General features: G+C 43.8%; 1 protein-coding gene across 4 annotated transcripts in view; it reads left to right on the forward strand.

Annotated features, from left to right (window-relative positions):
• Positions 1–23,323, forward strand: part of Arl15 (ADP ribosylation factor like GTPase 15) — a 391,154-nt gene that overhangs the window by 62,627 nt on the left and 305,204 nt on the right. The window contains exon 1 of one of the 4 annotated variants that reach the window (XM_052743306.1): positions 20,713–20,757. The exons of the other annotated variants lie outside the window; for them this stretch is intronic. Within the exon in view, the coding sequence (XP_052599266.1) occupies positions 20,728–20,757 (30 nt within the window). The 5' untranslated portion in view covers positions 20,713–20,727. Of the gene's footprint in view, positions 1–20,712; positions 20,758–23,323 lie in introns of those variants that run through there. 4 annotated transcript variants of the gene reach the window in all.

Consider the following 23,323-nt stretch of genomic DNA (forward strand, 5'->3'; position numbering starts at 1 on the left):
TGGAGGGGTTTGGCTCTGGAGCTTGATTGACACACAGATACATTGGAAAGGTCTGAACAGGCCATCGCCATTCCTTGTGAGGGTCACACTCTTAGTTTCACTTGGAATGTTTAAGGGACTCCGAGTTTCAGCTCTGGTGTGTCAACCTCCTACTGCAAAGGGGTGAAAGGCCTAGGCACCCCTTCCGTGCTTCCGACTTCAGAAAAATAAAACATTGTGATTGGAATTTGGGAGCCCTCTTAAATTGTTACCAGATGATGCGAGGGGAATTGCTTTCCCTTTGGGGGGTTCTTAGTCTCATTAATAAAAGAGTTTAAGAATGAACTCACACAGAAGCTTTTATTGGGATTTAAAAGAGAAACCCCAGGGTAGGCCTGCTGTAAACCTCCGCTCCTCCCAGGGAAGGTGGATGGAGGGACAAGGAAAAAGCCATGCTGTTTGAGCCAGCATAAGGGTCAGACCATGGAAGAAAGCGGCCCCATGGCAGGCAGGGAGACTTTAGAGAAGAATAATTCAGAAAAGCATTCGGGACTTACTCGAGCTCCTTGACTGATGACCTGTAAGCTACTGTGCTAGGGCAGGGGTCTGGGGCAGGACAGTGCCGAATCTCATGAAAGGTAGAGTAGTCCTCCGCGGAAAGCACGCATCTCATAGGCGTAGTCTCTGGGGCTGTTGACTTAACTGGCCCAATGGTTTGCCGGCTCTCCACCCAAGCCAAGGAGTTTATTCTCTTGACCAGGAACCTTTTTACTCAAACAGGGTACTAGAACTGAACGGACTTGCTTATCCTCCTCTGCAGTCCTAAGATTGTGGGCCTTACCCGGTTTTGGGAAATGGAACCTACAATGAAGAACAGAAGTTAGTCTAAAGATCAATGGATTGAGTTTCTGTTGGTTACGCTGTGGCGCTGCTCCTCGTGGCTGGCGGAGGAGAGTGCTGATTGGAAGAATCACAGCCATGGTTACCTTTTTAGAGCTTTATTGGGAGGTGGAGGGAGACAGAGAGAGAGAGAGAGAGAGAGAGAGAGAGAGAGAGAGAGAGAGAGAGAGAGAGAGAGAGAGAGAGAGAGAGAGAGAGAGGCAGACGGAAGGAAGGAGCAGAGAGGGAGAAGGAACAGAGAAGGAGCAGAGAAAGGAAAGAGAGGGACGCACAGAGGGCCCACCCGCTTTTTCGGCTGGGACACCGTCAAAAGCTGATGAGGTAATTAAGGACCGAATCCTTACAGTTTCAGCTTTCAGAATACATACATCGTGCATATTATAAAAAGGACTAAGATAACCAGAATAATCAAAGATTTGAACTAGTGATGGGTAGCATGTCTTAAGGGCCAAAGATACCAACAGAGAAGGAAGAAACTAAAGTGGTCCTTTTCTTAGGTACCAGGAGGCACAAGGCATCTATGGATGCATGTGTGTGCATGCACATGTATGTTTGTACACGTGGGTGGCGGGTGAGGGGATAGTGAGAATGCTGCAGGGTACCCAGGCCCCTTGGGAAGATCTTGTCGGTCTTAGTAAGTGTAGAGACTGGCATTAGGTTATTTATCTTGTCTCTGTGACCTTGGGCTGGTCATCATCTTAGTTTCTGTGTCTCTGGGGGTGGGTACGGGGACCTGTACCTAGGCTTCCTCCTTTACTGCCATCATGATCTTCATGTTACAGACATCGACTAGTTAGAAGAGAAGTCCAAACAGAAAATGGATGCCCTCACCGATCCCCAGCCTTGTAGTGGTAGCAGATCTCTCTTCCCCAGAACAGTGGCGCTTGTTCTGAGACATCTCAGAATATCGGAAGGAGAAGCTTAAATCATTTGCTCTCAGTTTCAGGGCGTGCTCACTGTTCATGGGAGATGCAAGAGGGCAGGCTCAGGGCCTCCCCCGCACCAGGCAAGCGCTGACCGCTGACTGTTCATGTTCCCAGGCGAGCTCACACTTTCTAGCCTAGGTGGGTGTTTGCCTATAGCTTGTCTACACATGCCTCCATTATACAGGATGACTTCACACAGATGACATAATTGCTTATTTTGAGAAGACCCGCACTCTAGTGCATTTGAGTCATGACAGAAAGTTGAATTCTATTCTGTGGCCCATTGAAAAAAGGTAGCAAATTATATAATAGTACCATTATCCTGACATTTACCGGAAGATTATTATTTGAGACGCACATAAAAAAGTCATTTCATCTTGGGGGGAAAAATACATGTCAGCTTAATTACCTATATTCTACCAGTGAGGAAATGAAAGACCAAAAAGCTAAATATAGTACAAGTTAGAAGGGATCTTCTTACATGAAATTTATTTTCTGTGGTGGTGAGTAATGATACTTGGGATAGTCTAAAAACACTGCTTTGAGGTAGACAGTCTTAGGGTTGTTAGAGTTGTCTGGTGCTGGGTATTCTGTGGGCTTATTTTTCATAGAAGAATTAAGACTCAGAGCATTGATTCATTATCATTAAATAGAGTTGTGCTTCATTAGTAGTTCAGAATTTAGAAGGCTGTTCACTTATCTGGCCATAGAATCCACTGCATTCAACTAGTCCTCTGAGAAGATTTCTGATCCTGAGAAAACCTTTGTTGCTAAGAGCATCTTTTATTGTTTGCTTGGTTCAGGTCAATCTTAGGTGTCAGCAGGGCACAGCCTAGGGGCATCTGAGAGAAGACACTTCAGTTGAGTAATTGCCTATATCACACTGGCCTGTGAGTGGATCTGTGAGGGAGGGAGTGCCTTGATTCCTAGTTGTTAAAGGGGGCCTCGCACACTGGACAGTACCATCCTTAAACAGTCCCGGGTCATATGAGAGCACTAACTAAGCACACTGTGGACAGTACCGTCCTTAGACAGGTGGTCCTGGGTGATATGAGAAAGTAACTAAGCACGCTGTAGACAGTACCGTCCTTAGACAGGCGGTCCCGGGTCATATGAGAACGCCAGCTTACCTTGAGCCCGTGAGCGAGCCAGCGAGCAGCATTCCTCTGGTTCCTGCTTCAAGCTCCTGCCTGAGTTCTTGCCCTGACTCCTCTCAGTGGTGGATTGTGAACTGGAGGTCAGATAAGCCCTCTCCTTCCCTAGTTATTTTTGATCAGAGTCTTATAGCAACAGAAAGGAAACTGCCTGTTGTAGGAATAAAGGACTCGATGGCAAACTAGACACTTAGTAGTGTGGTAGGTGTTGGGCGGTGGCAGGTGGCACACACATATCCAACGCTTGCAGTGTTGGGCATTCTACGAAGGAGAAGAGTAAAGTGTTGTGTGAGTGTGGAGAAAGGCTACCCAGTGGACCCCTGTTCTGTATGTATGTGTTCTCAAGTATATACCCATAGACATTTTCCTCCCAAGACAGGGTTTCTCTATGTAGCCATGGCTGTCCTGGAATTTGCTCTGTAGATCAGGCTGGCCTCCAACTCACAGAGATCTGCCTGCTTCTAGGAAATAAATTTAAAACGTGAAGGTCTGATGATGACATCTTGTGAGGACTGGAGACCGTGGTGTTAAATCAGTTAGAGTTCGGTTTGGAAGGACTAGTCTGAGGTTAGCATGCTCTTCAGGAACCTGGCCTTCTGTCCTGATGCTGGAGCTCCAGCTGTCACGCACATATTTCAGACTTCAGGAAGGAAGAAGGACAAGCAATAGTTTGCTCATCTTGTTTAAGAAAACATTCTAGAGTTCCAGTTCATCTTTATTCTCAGAGTTCAGAGCATAAACAAAGGTCACACTTAAACTGCAGATAAAGCTGAAAATACAGTGTTCTCCCCCACCCCCATTGTGCTATGTACTCAGCCCTCTCCTATCTAGAAGAAGACCCTCTTGGTACCCCAGAAAAACCAAGGACCTAGTCAGTATTTGTGGGAGTTAGGCTATTGACATAATTATATTCGCTCAGCTACAGGAACACTTGTATAGAAAAGACTTTTATTAGTTACCTACAAACCTCTAAGTGTAGAGGAGATGCTTGAAATATACTTCACATATTGGCTTTTTGTTTTCTTTTTTTTGTTTGTTTTTTTTTTTTTTTTAGATAATAGAGTTAGTTGCTTCTAGATTACATCATGTAGAATTCTCAGAATAGTATTAATAGAAGATCACTGCCCCACCACAATGATTAATTTCATACCTAACAATAGTTATACAGCTAATCTTAGTGTCTTTTTTACTGTACACTCTGACATACATGACCTATGTACCATCTCCATCATGGGGGGTACTGGAGGCACCCCCAACTTTGACATTCGAAGGCCTGACTTGAATCCTGATTTCTGTGCCCCCTTTAGGAGAATCATGCATAGCCCTGGGAAGGTGACCCTAGGACATTTGACCCTGGAATTGGGGATCACTGCTGCGAATGAAGTTAAGATCCAGGGCTGATGTTGATGTCTCTAAGAACACCTGTTCAGCCCGTGAAATACCTTGATTTTATTCTTTATTGGAGTGACCCCATCTGTTTCCCTGAGAGTGATTTGAAAAACATTTGAACATTACTCAAGGATTTTCTTGTTCTTTGAAGTGGCACTTGGTCTAAGAAGTTGTCAAGGTGAAATTCTTGAGTAAGAACTGCTAAAGAATAGGAATTGATAACAGCTTTGAGCTAACAATGACCTCTGGTGCCCAGTCCAGCCCTTACTGGGGAAATAGGGAAAGTGTGAAGTGCCTTTCTCTCTTTCCCCTCTAGCCCCGTGGTCTTTTGTTGTTGTGTCATGTAGGACCAGTCTTGGGGTGAAAGTTTTCCTGCTCAGAATTTGGAGCTGGCAGGGCTGAAATCACCTGTAGTGCTTCTGGAATGCAAAGGGTCCCCCAGCCCCGAGGCTGGGTTTCCCTCCAGCCTCGACCACTTGGAATGACCAGCTTGCTTTCTGTTTCCATTCCTGGTTTGCTTTCCAACTTGTTTAAACTCGGGAATAAAGTAATGATATGACAGCAAGGATTCAGCAGAGAGTCATGATTTGGGAAGAGTAATCAGATACTTTCCTTGGAATCTTGGTCCCCACGCAGAAGAATGTACCACTTTCAGGGCTGGAGAGATGGCTCAGCTGTTAAGAGCACTTGCTTTTCTTGGAGAGGACCAGGTTCAATTCCTAAAACCCACAGGACAGCTCACAAAGATCTCTAACTCCAGTTCCAGAGGATCTTCTGCCCTCTTGTGGTCTGAACATGGTGCACATACATATACACATAAAATACAAATAAATAAATCTTTCTATAAAAATATTGCTTCCCCAGCTGTTATTATTTTATGTATATTCTGGTATTCTGATTTTATTTTTTACATTTAAAATATAGATCCAATGGGAATTTATTTGAGAGTCAGAAGTTAATGTCTGAAACATTGCTTTCCTTTGTGTAGCTGTTGTTAGGGGCCACTCCGGCTGAATCATAGCATGTGTCCCCCGTGTTGGGGTGCTGTATTAGTCATTTAAGCAATAGTTGCTGTTTCTGACCAAAGAAATAGGTTTGAAGTCATGGCGTAGTTAAGGCAAACTCTTCAGAAGTTCAGTTTCTCTGGATCAGCTAACGTGATACCTCCAAAGGCAGTGGTCTCATGCAACATTCCTACGTTCTCCATCCCAGATTTCAATTTGTGTTCTGGATGGATGATTGCTCTTGTTTTGTGTATTCAAAGAGACCTTATTCAACTCTGTTTTAAATTTCCAGTGTTAATCTACAGAAAGCACTCCTTTAAATCAGTTTCCTCTCATAGTTTCCTATATACCCATTTTTCTCTGTTTATCAAGCCAGCTAATCCCGAGCTGCCTGCACACATCACTTTAATCATTATTTTACAGTGTTCCGGTATCCTAGGTACTTTAAACCATGAAGGAAGTTGGGTTCGGAAAAGGAATACAAGCCATGAATATTCTCTTGTAACCAAGTGACACCCAAGTGTGACTATCGCTTTGTTTACTTTCTGTTGGTGTCCTGAGACCACATCTGGCTGCAGGGAAAGCTCCAGCTGTGATCTCTAGTTGGAGGCCATGCATCTTGACATAAATACTACCAGTGAGGAAGATGCCGGGTTTTGACATGCTTCAGCAGTCCTGAGCGCTTTCTGCACGCTGACATACTGTGTGATTTGATGTTCTCCAGGAATGTTAGCTACTGCCTGTACTAGCATTGCTTCTCACTTTGACAGGGATTGGGCTGTTTACTGTGTAACCAGAGTAGTCTGTTGAAAGTCTTAAGAGCAGGCTGGGTAGCCCTAGATCCACTGTTCTGATCCACGTCCTAGCGTTGAGATACACGAATGCTACTGATCTGTACTTAGCAAAGGCTTTGAAGTGGAGACCTCCATAATGATGCTCTACTGTATCAGGTGGGGTGGGCATGGGTGGCCAGAATTGACTGTGTGCTTGCATTTATGACTTCTGCACCATTGTTGACGTCCACTTTAGTATGTTCTCACACACACATCCCCAACCCTCTGCCTTTCGGGGCTACTTTTTAAACTTTCAGGACTTTGTAATTTTTTTTTTTTTCTTGTGAAGCCCATTCGTTAAGCCTGTTCTTATTTTGCCAGCTTTTTTTGTGGGACTATATTCTTATTTGAATGTAATTTATTTTCATGTTCTTAAAAATGCATGCCAGCGTGATAAAAATCCCAGACAGGCATTTTGTCTTCATAGATAAAGGTTGGGAAGTAATTCCAAGCCAGGTAAGAATGTGTCTTCTGTTGGTAATTGAGAAATATGCACCGAAATGTTGTTCTTTTTTGTTTGGCGTCTCACACATGGAGAACCAAGTTATACTGTGGACCAGACCAACAATTAAAGAAGCTGTTTGAACTAGCAGCTTCCCATATAACTTGAGTGTGATTTTCAGTGCCATTCAAATGGTACCATACATAGTCCATTCCTTGCCCACTCTGCTCTTTAGTTTTAAATGTGTTCAGTGTCTTCTCAAAGGGGTATAGCATTTGCATTTTCTTGAGACAGTTTAGCTGACCAATAAGAAGTTGCAGTGGGTTTTGGTCATAGGGAAAGAATTTCTAAACCTAAGTCCTAATGATAGGCTTAAGATGGGGTAGGAGATGAAAGAGTTTTAAGTGCACAAAGAGAATTTCTTGTAGTGGATGCCAGTAAACACTGTGATCAGAGGGAAACAGTGGCGTGTTGTAAAGGACCAGTAGACTTTCCTAGGAATAGTGGCCTGAGGGAATTGTCTTAGTTCTGCCTGTCTGTTTAAGCTGACTTGGAGATATTGTGTGCTCAGGAAGAACTAGTTTTGAAACATACCTTATTATTGTTGTTTTGTTAGCTGGTCCTTAAGATATAGTTGGAAGGATTGCCCCCTGGTGGCTTCTATATGTCACTACCACTGGGTATTCAGTTTCTCACTTGCAGTTGAGCAGAATGAAGCCAATTGTCTCTTGAAGTGCTCTCTCTACTCAGTAAGCTGCTTTGGTGGAAGCTAATATACAGAAATTCCAAACTCAAGGCTGTCTCTGATAGTGTTTTAACACTTCGTAGACCCCTGAATTTAAGAGCTAATGAAAGAATACTCTTTGATGTAGACAAACAATAGACAGTGGACTATGATAGCGATCCCTACTATTTTTAAAAATATTTATTTATTATGTACACACACAGCAGAAGAGGACACCAGATCTATTATAGATGGTTGTGAGCCACCATGTGGTTGCTGGGAATTGAACTCAGGACCTCTGAAAGAGCAGCCAGTGCTCTTAACCTCTGAGCCATCTCTCCAGCCTCCCCTGCCAGTTTTTAAGTGTGGCGGAGAGGATTTCTATGTCACCCAAGTCTGTGTCCTCATTGAGGGAGTAAGACATTGAGTTTTTTGATAAAGATGTTGAGAGATCTTATTACAAATACCTGTCCTCTGATTTTTAAAACCAAATAGATCATTTCAGTGGTTACTCACACCCCTTGATATCCTTGTGAATTAAGTTAATTATTTCCATTTCATGAAATAGTGCATTAAAATTTTCCCTATTTGATTATTTTTAATTAAAAATGCTGATAACCTTTAAATAGTATGTTAACCTTTAAACAATAAAAATCTCCCACTACCTTTTCTGTTACTACGTATTCCTTCCTTCAAACAGTAAGTGCATGCTTCCGCAAATCTGGATGTATGTTTGTGTTCTAAGAACATAAGTGGACCCATTACCCCATAGTCTTTAGCTGTTTTTCAATATATTTTAAACATTCTTCCATGTTATTATGTTTTTAAAGTGTTATGCATGAGATGAATATATATTTTCACCTTTGTCACTTGGAGAAAGTTGCACAGAGTTAAATTCTTTTGACATCAACCAAAGGGATACCTCAAGTATTGATTCTAACTTCCAAGGTCTTCGCAGGTCTTTCAAAGGGCATTGTGTTTTCATAGGTGTGAGTTGAGAGTAATTTTAATATCTGGAAGTTGGGCTAATAATCACTTGATTTATGTCTATATATGTCTATATAAAAATAATTACTCAATTAATAAAACATAGTTTAGCTGATTATTTGGGATAGCTGCTGCATAATTGCTACAGCTTTTCTTGGTTGTCAACATGACTACAGCTGTTATTAACTAAAACCCAAGCAGCTGGATACACTTGTGAGAGACTTTTTTCTTAATTAAATCATTTGAAGGGGAAGAGCCACTTTTAATCCAGATCTTTTGGGGTGGGAAGATGCACCTCTAATCTGGGCCACGCCCTCTGCTGGCAGCCTGTGTAAAGGGCATGGGTGAAGGAAGCTTGCGATCTGCCTGCTTGCTCTCTCTCACTCTCTAGCAATTCCATCTCCTTACTTGTATTAAAGCCTACTTATTTGGGATTCTGGTGTGTACTGAAGACCGGATGAGACATCCAGCATCATGGACTTAACAACTACTGGATTCTTGGGCCTTGTATTGGTAGACAGCCATTGTTGGACTAGCTGGTCCACAGCCTGTAAGATTATAATAAATCCCCTTTCTATATATCTAATATATATATCTAGATACAGATATTAGCATATAGATATATAGATTCATTCTAATAAGTTCTGTTTCTCTAACCCTGACTAATACAATAATCGTAAGAATTTAAGAAGGAAGGGCTTGTTTTATGATCTGATATTCTCTTTGGCATTTTTTTCTTTTTACATTTATTTTACATTTATTTTATATGCATTGGTGTTTTACCTGCATGTATGTCCGTGTAGGGTGTCAGATCTTGGAGTTACAGACAGTTGTGGGCTGCCATGTGAGTGCTGAGAATTGAACCTGGGTCCTCAGGAAGAGCAGTCATGCTCTTAACTGCTGAGCCCCCTCTTTTTTTTTTTTTTTTTAAAGGTGAGGCATGCTGGAAACCCATTTCACGTTCTTTAGCCTTTGTTCGCAAGGCCCACATTTGCTAGCCGTCTGTAGAGAGGAGACAGTCTCTTTTGACAAACTAATATTGGTTTAATGGTCTTATTTAAGACCTGATTTTGGGGGGAGGGTCAAATAGGGTTTCTCTGTGTAGCCTTAGCTTCTTGGCTGTCCTGGAACTCTCTCTGTAGACCAGGCTGTCCTCATACTCACAGAAATCCACCTGCCTCTGCCTCCTGAGTCTGGGATCAAAGGTGTGCACCACCACGCCCGACTCCTCTTTGACATTTAATTATTGAGTCACTCCCAGTAAGAGTTATTTTCATGTTTTCTTAGTTCTTAAGTCATACCACAAAAAAAAGTTACTCACATTCCTGTATTCATGTTGTATTTTATTATCTGAACTTCCTTTTGTGGTCTGCTAACTACTAACAAGCCAAGGAAATTTCTTGTGTTCTATGAATTTTTAAGGTCCACTAGAGGGCGCCTTTCACTTCTTTGGGCCTGGGGCGGGGGCTGCAAAGCAAATTTTAGTGTATGCTTTTATTTTGAGTTTTGGGAGCTAGCTCTGTGAAACCTTAGAGCAAATTCACTACAGTTGTTAAACTGGGACACGAGGAGACTGTCATGTATGACCATTAGACAAGTCGCCTTGATGGTGAATGCCGTAACTTGGGTGGGGGCTGGTTGTGGAAGCCTGGTGGATAACATAGGCTCTAATGAAGGACTGAAGGACTAGCTGAGGTCACAGTTCTAAGGAACCCTTTGCACCACCAGAAGCTAGGTACCTATTCTGTATGTGTGCCATGGGGTAAAGGAAAAAAACAGACAGACCTTGGCTAATCCAAGGGGCTAATCCAAGAAGTATGTGCCTCCAAATCATCCCCACAGAGAAGGCAGTGCCAAGGTATTAGGTGCCTTGTCCCCAACAAGTGCTTTCAAGTAGCAGCTGTCTGTGGGGAGGGAGGGAGGATGAATTAGAGAAGGCACCCCACTAAGGAGAGGGAACCCACTTCCTAACAGCCTCTTGGTGGGGCCTTTCTTGCTAGTTTTGGCTTACACTTTGTATCCCCCTTGCTGGCCTAGAACTCATGGAGATCTGTTTTTCTCCACCTTCCGAGGGCTGGGATTAAAGGCATGTGCCACCATGCCCCTGGCTTGCCACTTCCTCTGAAAACTGAATCTGTGTGTCTTGATTTGAGGCTTCCTCTTTATGGTTGGCCTGTGCTCAGGAACAGCTTGTCAGAGAGTGGCCGAGCCATCCTTTGCCTCCGTTACAGTGACTGTACAAAAGCTTTGGGAAAACACCAGACACGGGCTCACCTCCCAAGATTGGGATCTGGGCTGGTCTTGGATGGGGGTCTGACTGGGCCGCTGGAGGTCCTTGGATACATTGGTGGAGACATAGCCTTAGCTGAATCCTTCTGAACCCTGTTTGCCTGGGAATCCCCTCAGCCTTTTGTATGTCCCGCAGCTTAAGATCACAGTCAGTGGAAAAGGGTAGAAGAACAAATTAATTAGGCTAGTGATATGTGCACGTAGACCCTTGGCTGCCGTTGTTCATGCTTAAACAAGAAAGGTCCAACTCAGATCTTGGTACCCTGCCTTTGAAACTGCCCATCATACTGTTTGCCTTTCTCTTTTAAAAAATATATTTTGTTATACTAACTCTTCCTAGTTCTCCAATGAAGTAAATTCTGTTTTCTTGATGTCTAAGTGCCCTCAGAATTTCCTAGCTGGTGTCCTTCACCCGGGCCGCCACCAGGGGGCAGGTGCAGTCAGTCAGATACTGCGGAAATTTTCTCCAGGGTGCATGCTTAACTGGCAGAGAAGAAAATCCAAGTTACCAGGAAAGGAAAAGCAAAGCCTCACATCTTAGTATGACTTGAGCTGTCAGCCATCCCCACAGGCTTTCAAGATCCCCAGTCTGGTTTTCGAGGAAGGTCACCCGTGAGCAGCGGGTGCCAGAGGATGCAGTCTTTCTGGTTTAAGTCTCCAGAAACTTGGAGAATGCCGAGTAGATGAGTGAGTGCTGACAAAATGTGGTATGACCACTGACAACCAAGCTGGCAGAAGCGGCCTTTATGTTGCAAGAATGTCAAAGACGTTCCCTCCCAACAGGAGGGGGGAGTGATTCCTCACAGATACCTCCACATGCTGCTCCCAAATGGAAGCAAGTTCATCTGAGGGATGGGGAGCCCCTGTCCTGCATGTCTTATGTGGCTCTACAGACTTGACCCCCAGATTTGAAGGCAGCACCTCTCCTCAGGCCAGCTGCCTTTTGCTGGGTCCTACAACCTCTTGAGTTCCCTCATTCTGAGCTCTGATGGTCTCCATTCTGCTTTTCCAGCTCTTGAACCCATTTCTAACTTGTTTGTTATAGTAAACTCTCTTCACTAAAATGGATGTGGTTTCATCATTTCTAACAAGTTTTCCAGGTTAACATTTACTCACCCTCATTCTGCTCTCTTCTAGAACAATATCTGTCCATTTCAGGTTCTTACAGCCTTCCTTTGTGAGCTGACGTTTTCTAAATGGGCCTTTTCCTTTCCCTCAGTTCTTTTGTTGGAGCCGTAACAGGACTTGTTGGCAGAGAACAGAAAGTACTTCTTGGTCAGAGGACTAATCAGGTAGTAGAGTTTCTGGACATGACCTGGAAAGTTAATTTCTGACCGTGATGGTGATGGTGATGGTGATGATAATTCAGAGTCTGAGTTTGGAAAAAGTGTGTCCTTTCAGAGAACAGGCCAGCTACCCAGGTATGCCCTGTTAGGAGCATGCAGAATGGAGAGAAGCTAGGATGTTTCCACAGACAAAAGATTGGATTCTGAAGAGAAACAGGAAGAGATGAAAACATGAAAAAATTAAAATGAAATAAAAGGCTGCTGGTAGTTCCTTGCAGGAAGTACCTGTGATGTACTTCCGTTTTTCTCTGTATACCACACAGTTCATGAGTGGCAAGTGTACGGACTGTTTGCCTTTAGGATATGTGCAGAGTTGCACATCCACCACTGGTCACACCCTTTGTCATGTACCTGCCTTGATGTGGCTGTCCACTGCGTCTTCTGCTGTTCACGAGAGCTCAGCTTTGTTGAGCTATCTCAGTGAATTCATCTGTGTGAGACAGTCTTAGTGAACTGTTGTGTGGCATTTAGTGATTCTTCCTGCCAGTTGGAAGTTGAACATCCCTGATCTCCAAATCTGGAATCTGGAATGCTCTAGAATCAACCTTGAATGTTGACAGGATACTTCAAGGGGTAAATTCTACAAAATGAAACCTTACTTTCTATATAAATCAGTTAAGCAAAGCTGCATAGAATTACCTTCAGGCTGGCTATATATGTATGAAGAAGAATGAATTTTGTGAATAGGTTAAGGTCCCATCCACAATATATATATTTTGTTTTATAAAATCCCATCCACAATATATATATATTACAAAATTCCCCCCCCCCCCAAAAAAAAAATCTGAAATTTGAAGTGCTTACAGTCCCAAGTATTTTAAATACAGGTTACACAGTTCACATGGTGAACAGTTTGTCCAGTTTTTGGCCATGAGCAAGGTTGAGTCCTATGAACTGTGGAATGGCTTTTCTTTCTTTCTTTTTTTCATGTGTGCGTGGGGTGAGACATGGTTTCTCTGTGTAGCCCTGTCTGTCCTGGAACTCGTAGACCAGGCTGGCCTTGAACTCACAGAGATCCACCTGCCTCTGCCTCCCCAATGCTGGGATTAAAGGCATGTGCCACCACCGCAGGCTTGGAATGGCTTTTCTTGATGTCGACTTGATTAACACTTTTAAAAAAACCCACGAGATGGGACCTTCTCAAATGGAAGAATGCTCCAATGAAACCATTTGGAACAGATTGTGAAACTACTCAGAAAGGTTACTTTTCGTTTCTCCTGACTCTCTCCCCCTTTGGATGTGTTTTGTGGCTCTTCGTCATTGCCCTAGTTGGGTTTCTGACATTGTCATTGGCGGCCTCGGCTTCCAGTTCCATAAGTGCCTGGGCCAGAGTCCCTCTGTTCCCCTCAATCAGTCAGTTCAGTTCTTTGGGTAGCCTTGGGCTCCGAGCTGGCCTTTGTGGTCACAGCCTTCTGTCCTTGGAGTCCCTCCAGGCCCTCTAAACCTGCTTCATTCTTTATTTAAACCCTAGTGGCCATTCTTCACCTGTCCCCCATCTCTGCCCATCCGTCCCATCTCTTCCCCTTGGCTGGTCCTTCAGGTTTAGCAGTCAGCTGCTTCTTCGCTGGTCACCTTAGACTTTCTTCCCTGCTGCTCTATCTACTGTTCTGTTTCAGCCGCCTCCCTGCCTTCTTCCTTTCTACCCAGCCACTGAAAATCTCCGAGGAAATCCTCCGTCTGCTTACCTACCCCTGCTGGAACCACCAGCTTCTGCTGTCACCCCAGTGCTCCCTGTGAGACCTTTTCGTCTTGGATCCAAATTACTCGGATCCAAATCCCATCCGCTTTCCTGTCTTGGCTAGTAATCAAGAAGGTTGAGGTTGACTGTGCTTAGCCCTGCCATACACCTCTGGCTTTAGATGTGATTTTGAGCCATCTCTGCCTCCGTCTTCCTGCCTTACAGAATAGCTTATTACCTTTCTCCAAGGTCTGCTTCTCCACACAGGGCTTGTTCGTCTGCTTTAGGACTTTGAACAATTCACTCTGCTCCCTCTCTCTGGATCCCCCATCACCACCACCCACCATCCTCTGAGCACTTAGCTTTGTGCAAGCCTGGTCTCCACCAAGTTTCTCAGGAGACCCACTCTTTAACCCCATCGTTCTGTTACCCCCCACCACCACTAGGTGGCATCCTGTTCTGTTTCTCTGCAACTTCTCTTACATCAATCAGTGGGACCGGCTTTTCTAGTTGCCAAAGACTCTGCTTCACGCCTCCCTGCCATGTCTGACACAGTGATCCTCTCTAGCTAGTCTCATGGTTATTAGGGCATGTCTGATGGGGACACTGACCTGGACGTCCTTCTCTCTCCTTTCTCCTTCGTGGGCATGGGCAGGACGATCTTTGCTTGCTTGCAGTCTCTCTGGCTTCTTTTCAGTCTCTGTTTTTCTGCTAGAATCTTCAATTTTTGGTTCCCTCAACTTGATAGACGGATGAAGAATCAAGGAATGAGCACCCCTGATTGCCAAACGCCGCCCTTTAGACAGTCTAGCTGGGCTATCTTTCATCTTTGTACCAGTCACACGAGGCTTTAGAAGAGAGAAATTAAGCTGGTGAAATTTTAAGGACTTCACCGGCTGGCTAACTGTTAACAGGTCAGTGAAAGAGGAGGCATTTAAATTCCATTTAATTACCTGCCTGTGTCTTTCCCACTGGCTCCCAGGCCCAGAAGAAAGTGCAGTGGCAGAATTCTGCACTTTCTTCTTGCTAACTGATCATATGCAATAAGTATGCATCCTTAAAGATTAACTCATGATGTGGTCTGTTCTTACAGATCTTTGATCTTTTTGTTTCATTATTTTTTTCGTTAAAAATATGGGTACATAAAAATCTCAAGAAGTAGGATGTGTTTGTGGACTGAAAACTCAAACAGTGAAAGCTCGTTATAAAGTGAAAAAATGAAAATTCTTTCCTTCCCCTCTCCACCCCGCCCACTCTCCAGGGGTGGTGACAGCAATCACTTTTATACTGGCAGTGTCCAAGGTTTCCATTTCGGTCCCTAGGTCCCTCTTGAGTTTCACAATCCAGTCTCTAACTGTTGAGCCCAGATGCTGATTTATAACCATTTATATTTTCCATATCATTGTTTGTATTTACATATTTGAGCCACTTGAAATCCTTTGGGATCCTGGCAGATGGAACCAATCCATAAGTCTATCGACTAATTAATCTTTAGTCCGCCCATTTTACAGGGCCTTTCTGTCTGCTGGCCCCTCCAAGTAAGTTCCTTTTGGTTCTTTCTCCCCCCACCCCCATTTCCTGTTAGGATCCCACCTTCCTCTCTTTGTCTGAGTTCTCTTCCTGACAGCCCCGTGTCTCCGGCTCTCATCAGAGAGCAGATACTTCAGGCTGCACATGCTCACCTCCGTGCATTCGCACTGCTGCTGTTGGAGCTCAGCCAGTCTCTCCTCGGACTTGGACAGTTACCCTGGCCTTTCTTCCCAACTGCACTCTGCTGAGACTTGACTTCCTAAACCTGACTGTCCTCAAGTCCCTTCACTGCGTGGCCACAAACACACTGTATCCGAATCCAGTTGGAGCTCTCGCGGCATCTGGCTCTGGACCCTGCCCTGACTTTGTATTCTGTTTGTGTTTTCCCTGTGCTCAGTGCTCTCCTAGCTCTCCGCTCACTCAAGGCTCTGTTCCATGATGAGGCCTTTCTCTGGCCTCCTTGTTCTCACAGCAAGGAGAGGCCTGTATTCTCCTGGTTATGATACGTTTTCATGCGGTCCTCTTGCCTTGTGTCAGGATTATAGTTTGGACCGCCTGCTTCAATCGATTAGATGTTTTTTGAAAGACTATGTTGCAGGACTTTTTAGCGCCATTTCATGGTTTATAGTAAGTTCTCAGGTAAATACTTCTTGGGTTTTTCTTGAAGCATTGATTTGAGAACTTTAAAAGTGAGTCTGTAGTTTGCATAAAGACCACCACCAAGCATATCCTGGAATCCCCAGTTCTCTGCAGGGGCAGTCCATTGACCTAAGCGATTCATGTGCATTGGTTATCTGTCACCATGGGGGTCCTTCTGCATGCATCAATAGCCTGTGAGGCTCTGGAATTGCAGTAACTTTTAGTTTCTAAACCATGGTCTGCTGCATGTGCTTCCTACATGCCACAAACTATTTTGGCATTTCAGTACCTAAAATGTTAAAAATATTCTCCCAATAGGAGTTTTAAATTTTAACTTTCAATCTCTTATATTTTAATAAAAAAAATCAATAGCTCTCATGATTATTTTGCTTTATGTGGATGGGTGTTTTCCTTATATGTATGTCTGTGTAGAACATGCATGCATGGTGCCCTCAGATGCCAGAAGAGAGCATCAGATCCCTTGGTACTGGGGTTACAGGCCACTGTAAGCTACCATGTGGGTGCCAGGAATCGAACCTGGGTCTTCTGGAAGTGCAGCCAGTGTTTTTAAACACTGAGCCATCTCTCCAGCCTTCATGTGATCTTTTTAAGTAAGCCATTTTGACCACAAAATTTTAACTTTTTAAACATTGTGTTGAACACACTGACTTATGTTTTATTGAAAATAGGCAGTTTACTTTTTTTCACTGAATCTTTGAAAATTTCATTTGAGTATACAGTGTATCTTGGTCATATCATCCTATCACCTCCTCTACTTCTTCCCAGAAACCCCTTTATACCTCCCTTCCAGCCTTTTTATTTCCTGACATCCTTATCTCTTTACATATTTTTTTCATCTCCTAGGTCCAGTTAGTGCTGCCCATATATATGTCCATGGACTTGGGGGTCATCCACTGGGGCATGGGGAGCCTATCATTGGCCACACTCATAAAGAAACATGACTCCTTCCTCCAGCAGCCATCAATTGCCAATGGCTCCTCAGGTAGGGGTGGGCCTCAGGAGTCCCGCACCAGTCTGTGCTAGAACTTACAACTGGCTGGGTCTTGTGCAGACATTGTGTAGGTAAGCACAGCTGCTGTAAGTTTTTATGTGTAACAGTCATATCCTATCCAGAGGCTAGCATTCCACAGCACCGTCTCCATCTGCTCATTCTTTCGTTTTACCCCCTCTTCCCTCAGTATTCTTTGAGCTTGTGCTGGGGTGTGTGTGTATGTGTGTGTGATATAAATGTCCCCCTATGGAACTTATTTTCAACATTTTGAGTAGGAATGTATCTGTTGCATTCACCACTACAGTAAGCTTCTCTGACCAGGGTTTGTTGTTGGTTTTTTATTTGTTTATTTGTTTACTCTTTTCTCTTTGGCGGGGGCCCTCCACCCAGCTCCCACATAAATAGACTGAGACTTACGGTTGCTTATGAATGCCTGGCCTTAGCTTGGCTTGTTTCTAGCCAGCTTTTCTTAAATGATCCTGTCGACCTTTTGCCTCTGGGCTTCTACCTTTCCCGGTTGTGTATGCTGTTCTTTACTTCTTACTCCATGGCTTGCTGGGTAGCTGGCCTCGGGAGTCCTCCTTTTCCTTTTCTCGTTCCCCCATCTTCTCTTTTCCTCCTTCTGTTTATTCTCTTTGCCTGGAAGCCCTGCCTGTCCTTTCTTGCCTAGCTATTGACCATTCAGTTCTTTATTAGACCAATCAGGTGTTTTAGACAGTCAAAGTAACACAGCTTCACATGGTTAAACAAACGCAACATAAAAGAATGCAACATTGGCATCATTAAACAAATGTTCCACAGTGTAAACAAATGTAACACGTCTTCCACTAATACTGCACAGCAAGGGTTGGAGAACAGCACAGATCGATCTGTAGATGTAAGTGTTTAGAAGATAGTTTGACAACATGAACATTTGGGTGTGTGAAGAAGACTTAGGATTTGTAAGCTAATTAGAAATACAGTTGCTTTTATTTTTTTATTTTTTGTTTTTTCCAGACAGGGTTTCTCTGTAGCTTTGGAGCCTGTCCTGTACTAGCTCTGTAGACCAGGCTGGCCTTGAACTCACAGAGATCCACCTGCCTCTGCCTCCCGAGTGCTGGGATTATAGGCGTGCGCCACCACCGCCCGGCTGCTTTTGTTTTTATTTGAAAAAAGAGGTTTGAATGGAAGTACCCACATTTAGCGATGCTCCCAGAAGACAGGGGCTATCAAATGCAAATCTCAGCACCAGGCACGGTCACCTCCCTAAAAGTTATTAGAGAGGCCCCAGAGACACCCAGAACCGTACAGGCTGTTGGCATTGCTCTTGGTTACCCACCTTAAGTAGATGGTAAGACTGTTGCCGAAGACACCACATACTTTGGTTACAAGATACAGAGAAGTCAATCTTGACCTGACCAGGAAACTCATTGCTGGCTAGCTTTCATAATTCTGGAAGGTTCTCTGCAGATTTCTGGTATTAAAAAAAGACACCAATGGTCTTATCTGGTACTGGGCCATGCCTGCTTTATACTGACTTGCCAGCCAAGATATGCTCACTGGTGCCATGGCGGCCGGACCCTTGGTGGTGGTGGAGGACACCACCACTCTTGATTGGCTTTGCGGCTGCTCCACAGGATGGAATTTACTCCTGAGACTGTAAACCTGGTAGATTGTTTTGCTTGTTTCGATGCTGAAGGATGGTCTACTGTTTCTTCAGGAAGAGATGATGGAAGACTTCTTTACCGTGTGGAGTCATTGCCTGGTGATAAAAAGATGTAGGAAGGCCAGTTAACTCGCAAGTGACTTGTCCTCTGTCCTGAATTACACCCAGTCCCAAGCTAGAAATCAGGACTTTCCCATCTCTCCCTGGTGCTTTGCACTTGAAACTCTTCCTCTTCTTAGGTGGATTGAGAGGGTCAGTGGCTGGGAATGAAGGAGCATGTAACCCCCCTCCTGGCTTAGCCATCCCCTACCTTCAGCAACACAGATGTTTCAGTCCCTGAAAAGGTAATGACTTTTCCTGCTTGATTAACAAGCCATGTCCTGGTTTGTTGCTGACCCAGGGCTGCCAGTGGTAGCTGAGGCGAGAAACTCCTGGAATGTGATGATGACCTCATTGGAACACCGTCGTGTCCAAATAGGTGGCCCAGATACCTTTTGTTTTGTGTCTTGTTTTCCACGTACTGGGATCCAGCCAGACTCTTGGCTAAGCCAAGTGCTAACCTGGAGAGCCATAGGGCGCTTCCTGAAGCATGAGGTCATTTTGTTACCACCCTTGATTCTTAAATCTTTAGGTGAAGATGATTGGTGGGGCTTATTTGAATCGTATACAAGGGACTGGTTTCATTTTGCTGTCTCTGGAATTTCTTTTTTTTGTTCAGTGGCCAGCTCGTGTAACTGAGGTGTATCTCTCCGGAGTGTGAGAGTCCCTGACGTTCAAGGGAAGTGTTTTCTTGTCCTTTCAGGATTCATCATTCATTTCACTTTGGCTCATTTTTACTACTTGTCCCCTAGTATTCCCCTCTGCTTCCCCTCGCCTCCCCTTCTTTTCTTCCTCTTTTTCTCTCTCCTGCCTCCGTTTCTTCCGTTTCTGACCAAACATGTTTCTAGGCTTTCATGATTTGCTGTTTGTTTGTTTGTTTTTCTGGAGGGGGAGTTCCTGTTCTGAGCTTGACAGAAATTTGGTATTCTTATAAAATGTGGCTTGTTTCTATCTAGTTCTTTGTATGAAATATATGCTTAGAAAGAGTAAGATTTTAGATACCCCTTTTCTTGAACCAGTTCGAGTCTCATTAACTTCATAGAAGCTGGGTGAGCATAGATTCCCTATTGAGGGGGGACATGCACCTCGAGTGCTTTCTCTATTGTAGAATCTGAAAGAAAGAAGGGAGAAGACAGGGCCCCACAGAGCGTGAAGGCATGCTCTTAGGCTGGGCTGGAATGCAAGTTTGGGTTTCATTTACAGTGAAGTCAGCCTCCTCTGTTGCATCAAGGTGCATTTCACCTTCTGCCTGGGCCCTGGACACCTTCCCAGGAAAGCCCCCTGTAAAGCACACTAAAGCAGCAGGATCATGACATCATTTCCACGACCCTGTCTCCTGACTTCCACGACTGTACCATAACCCTTGTGAGCATTTGGAGCCTTGACGCTACAAGAAGGAGAAAATTAAAAGTGAAGACAGGATGTTCATATATACCCGAACTGTGTGATACAGATTAAAGGTTAAAAGTGGAAGTTCTTTTCTCACGTATGGTAAAGCAATCTGGGGGAGGAAATTAGGTTTTCAGTAGAAACAAAGTATTAGATGGACGGAGGGGTGGTGTCACATCCCGGACCCCCTGCTTTAAATTCCAGAGTCTTATTTAGAATTAAAAAGAAAGAAAGAAACCTATCTACTGATCCCACTTTGAATTTATTTATCCCCGCACCAGGACTGCGGCTGTGCTGTGCTTCTTCCCCAGGCACAGGCTGGTCTTCCAGTTTACTCCTCACCATTAGTTCCCGAAGCGCAACCAAGAATAATAAATTCTGTGATGTGTGTTGTCTCATCTGGGGGCTCTCGCTGGTTTGAGAGAGAGATTAAACGGTACTTGCTATTTAATTGAGTTAGAAAACAGGTCTTCAAGTAAACAGAGTGAGGACACGCTGTTCCGACTGTGCTCCGGAGGCTCCCGGGCGTCCAGGCTACTGCAAGGCATGGTGGGAAGGTGCTGCTGCTGCAATGAAACGCCTCCGTATGGGGGTCGTCCTGTATTAGAGTTTTTTTTCAGGTAATGAAACCTGTCGAACACCTGCCAGGAAGCCGTCAACAGTGGTAGATTCCACACCTGGAAAGCTGTCCGTCTCCTTGGGAATCTTCTCTTTGCATCTTTCATCCGTAGCAAAGGAAAAGCAAATGCAGTTTGTGAGAGAATGGAAAGAGAAACTGTGTTCATGAGCCGGGTCAGTTTCTAAGCTTATGTTGTCCTTGCTAATAAACCGTTTCACCTGTCGCCAGTCACACATGTGTACATATGGGAGGTAACAGGTCACTCTGTGGTCCCGTGTCGTCTCCAAAATAGAAATAACTGTGCACGGCTGTGGAGAAATAGGTGCTTTATCAAGTGAGGAGCTTGGTTTCAAATCTATTCTGGAAATGCATTTCTTTTCTGTGTTTAAGCCTGAGACTTCTGGCAAACCTTGGCGTTCAGTTAAGAGTGCTGCCTTCCTTTCCCTCTGAGATGCAGTGGCTTATTCACGCCGAGAAGAGATGATGTAAATACAGAAGGACAGATTTTTCCCTTTTTTGGTTTAGTCCCTGATTTTACTGTCTGGTCATCCATAGCTTTAAAGGACACCTAGTATGAACAATGAACTTTAGGACCACAAAGTCTCTAATGTGATTATTGTAAAACTACAGTATAAAATGTTAACAGTGCCTAGTGTTTCTTTTTCTCTCTCTTTTTCCTTCGTTTTTGGTGGTGACTATTGTCTTTTCTCATAGATAAACCAGTCCGATATATACTTCATAGATTCAAAACCAAAACTCAGACTTACAAAAAAAGTCTCCAAAGAATTTGTATTTAATTAATATGTAATTTTTAAAATTAGTTCCCTGCCTCTTTTGTGGTGATTGTCTTAATTTCTGGTTCCAGTTTTTACAACAGAGAAAGTATCAGGCATTTTCTGGTTCACCTCACGTTGTCCACAACACCCCCTACCCAAAGAGGAGCGGTGAATTTGAGACTTGGTGCTTTTTCCTCCTTCTTTCTCTCATCCTCTCGCTGTGGCAGCTTTGCAAAAACAGTTTTGTGCAAGCAGACATGACTTAACTCTACTCTGAACATAGAGAGAACTATTCAACTTTACTTTTATGTGTTTTGAATACTGCCTCATGTGAGACTGTGACAGCAATAACGTATGCATGGCCAACCTTATTTTAATAGCGAACGAGGGCTGCTTTTAATTAATAAGTGGATCTCTTTATGTCTGGGATTTTCAGTTTATTTTGTGGTTCTTTAGAGTTCTTCAATTATGTGGCCTAAAAGGGCTATGTTAGTGGAGACTAAATCCCTTTTAAAAATTCTGTCATTTAAATGTTTTCTGTCTGTAATCTGTTTTTTTTCCAGATTATTGTTTAAAAAATGCAAAACCCGAAAGCAGCCAGCAGTAGTGGTTTTGTCCAAGGTGTTAACACATATAGCCCATAATTGCAGCATGTATACTGTGAGCCATAATGGACTGCTGCGCCATGTATTCAGATAGAGATCTGCAGACAGATCTGTGGTCTTCAGTTGGGATAGCAGCTCCACTTACACTAAAGAGTCTTGTAGTGGGGCTGGAGAGGTGGCTCAGCAGTTGAAAGCACAGACCGCTCTTTCAGAGGACCCAGGTTCGATTCCCAGAACCTGCCTGGCAGCTCACAATGGTCTGCAACGCCTGTTTCAGGGGATCCGATGTCCTTAGACAGACATGCCTGCAGACAAAACACCAATGTCCATAAAATAAAAGTAAATAAATTTGAAAAATGAGAGAGTCTTGTTGTATTTCCCACTCTTGACATCTGCTTGTAAGCTACTTAAAAATAATCGTTTGAACTCCTGTGAAGCAGCCACTGAAGGGTGCAGACTCCTTTTGGTGATACCGTCGTAGTCTTTTCTATACATGTAGATTTTCAGTCAGTTCAGTCAAACTTACAACACCACTGTATCTTATGACTTCCCCAAATGCTTTCTCGCGGAGGGGATTAAATGCTGTAACATGAGCCCACAGCCAGGTTTGGTCCAAAGGGTACTCCAGATAAAGTGATTTCTAGAGGGCAACACGAATTGTTTTGATTGGTGCATGAATGAACATATCTATAGGTGCTTATTGCGGACTTATGCTGGTTTTTGCTGTTTTCCTCAGAAGCGAGATCTGTCTGAGGGACACACTTTTGGGATTGGAAAGAACTGTCTGGGCATGATCATTTCATCGGTACAGGAACCTCTTGGTGGGTTGTTAATGGTAGAAAATACTTAGATTGTGGACCATTATACTTTCACATTTCAAAGCCAGCAAATAAAGTCATGCTCTGGAATAGTGGTTGGGAAAATGATATCTTTCTCTTGAAAAGTCAGATCTGAGTTTTCCGATTTCTCTCTGGCATCTGTGGTGCTGTCTCCCTTAGGATGGATTCCTTTGGTAAGATGCAGTTAGGAAGCTGCCCTTAGATACACTGGCCCTGTTAGATCCTGGCACTGTTGGGCGGCAGCCAGTAGATGGCAGTACAGTTCCACTCCAGGACTTTCTAAAGCCCTGCAAGCGCGTTTCATTACAGTCTAATTTTGAAAATGCCTGATTAGCTACATTAAGCAATGTTTGGGTGATTTTTTTTCCCCCTTTTAAACTTACAGAATTACAACCACAGCCTGAAAGGAAGCCATTATTGGTAGACAACATGATTATCAGTTGCAATTTAGTCCGTGTAATAGGGGAGCAGCACATAGATGTTTAATTATATTTGCAAAAACAGTCAGTCTATACAAAT

The sequence above is a fragment of the Peromyscus californicus genome, unplaced genomic scaffold (genome assembly GCF_007827085.1).
Source record: "Peromyscus californicus insignis strain IS unplaced genomic scaffold, ASM782708v3 Scaffold_18__1_contigs__length_77618521, whole genome shotgun sequence".
NCBI classification, from domain to species: Eukaryota; Metazoa; Chordata; class Mammalia; order Rodentia; family Cricetidae; genus Peromyscus; species Peromyscus californicus.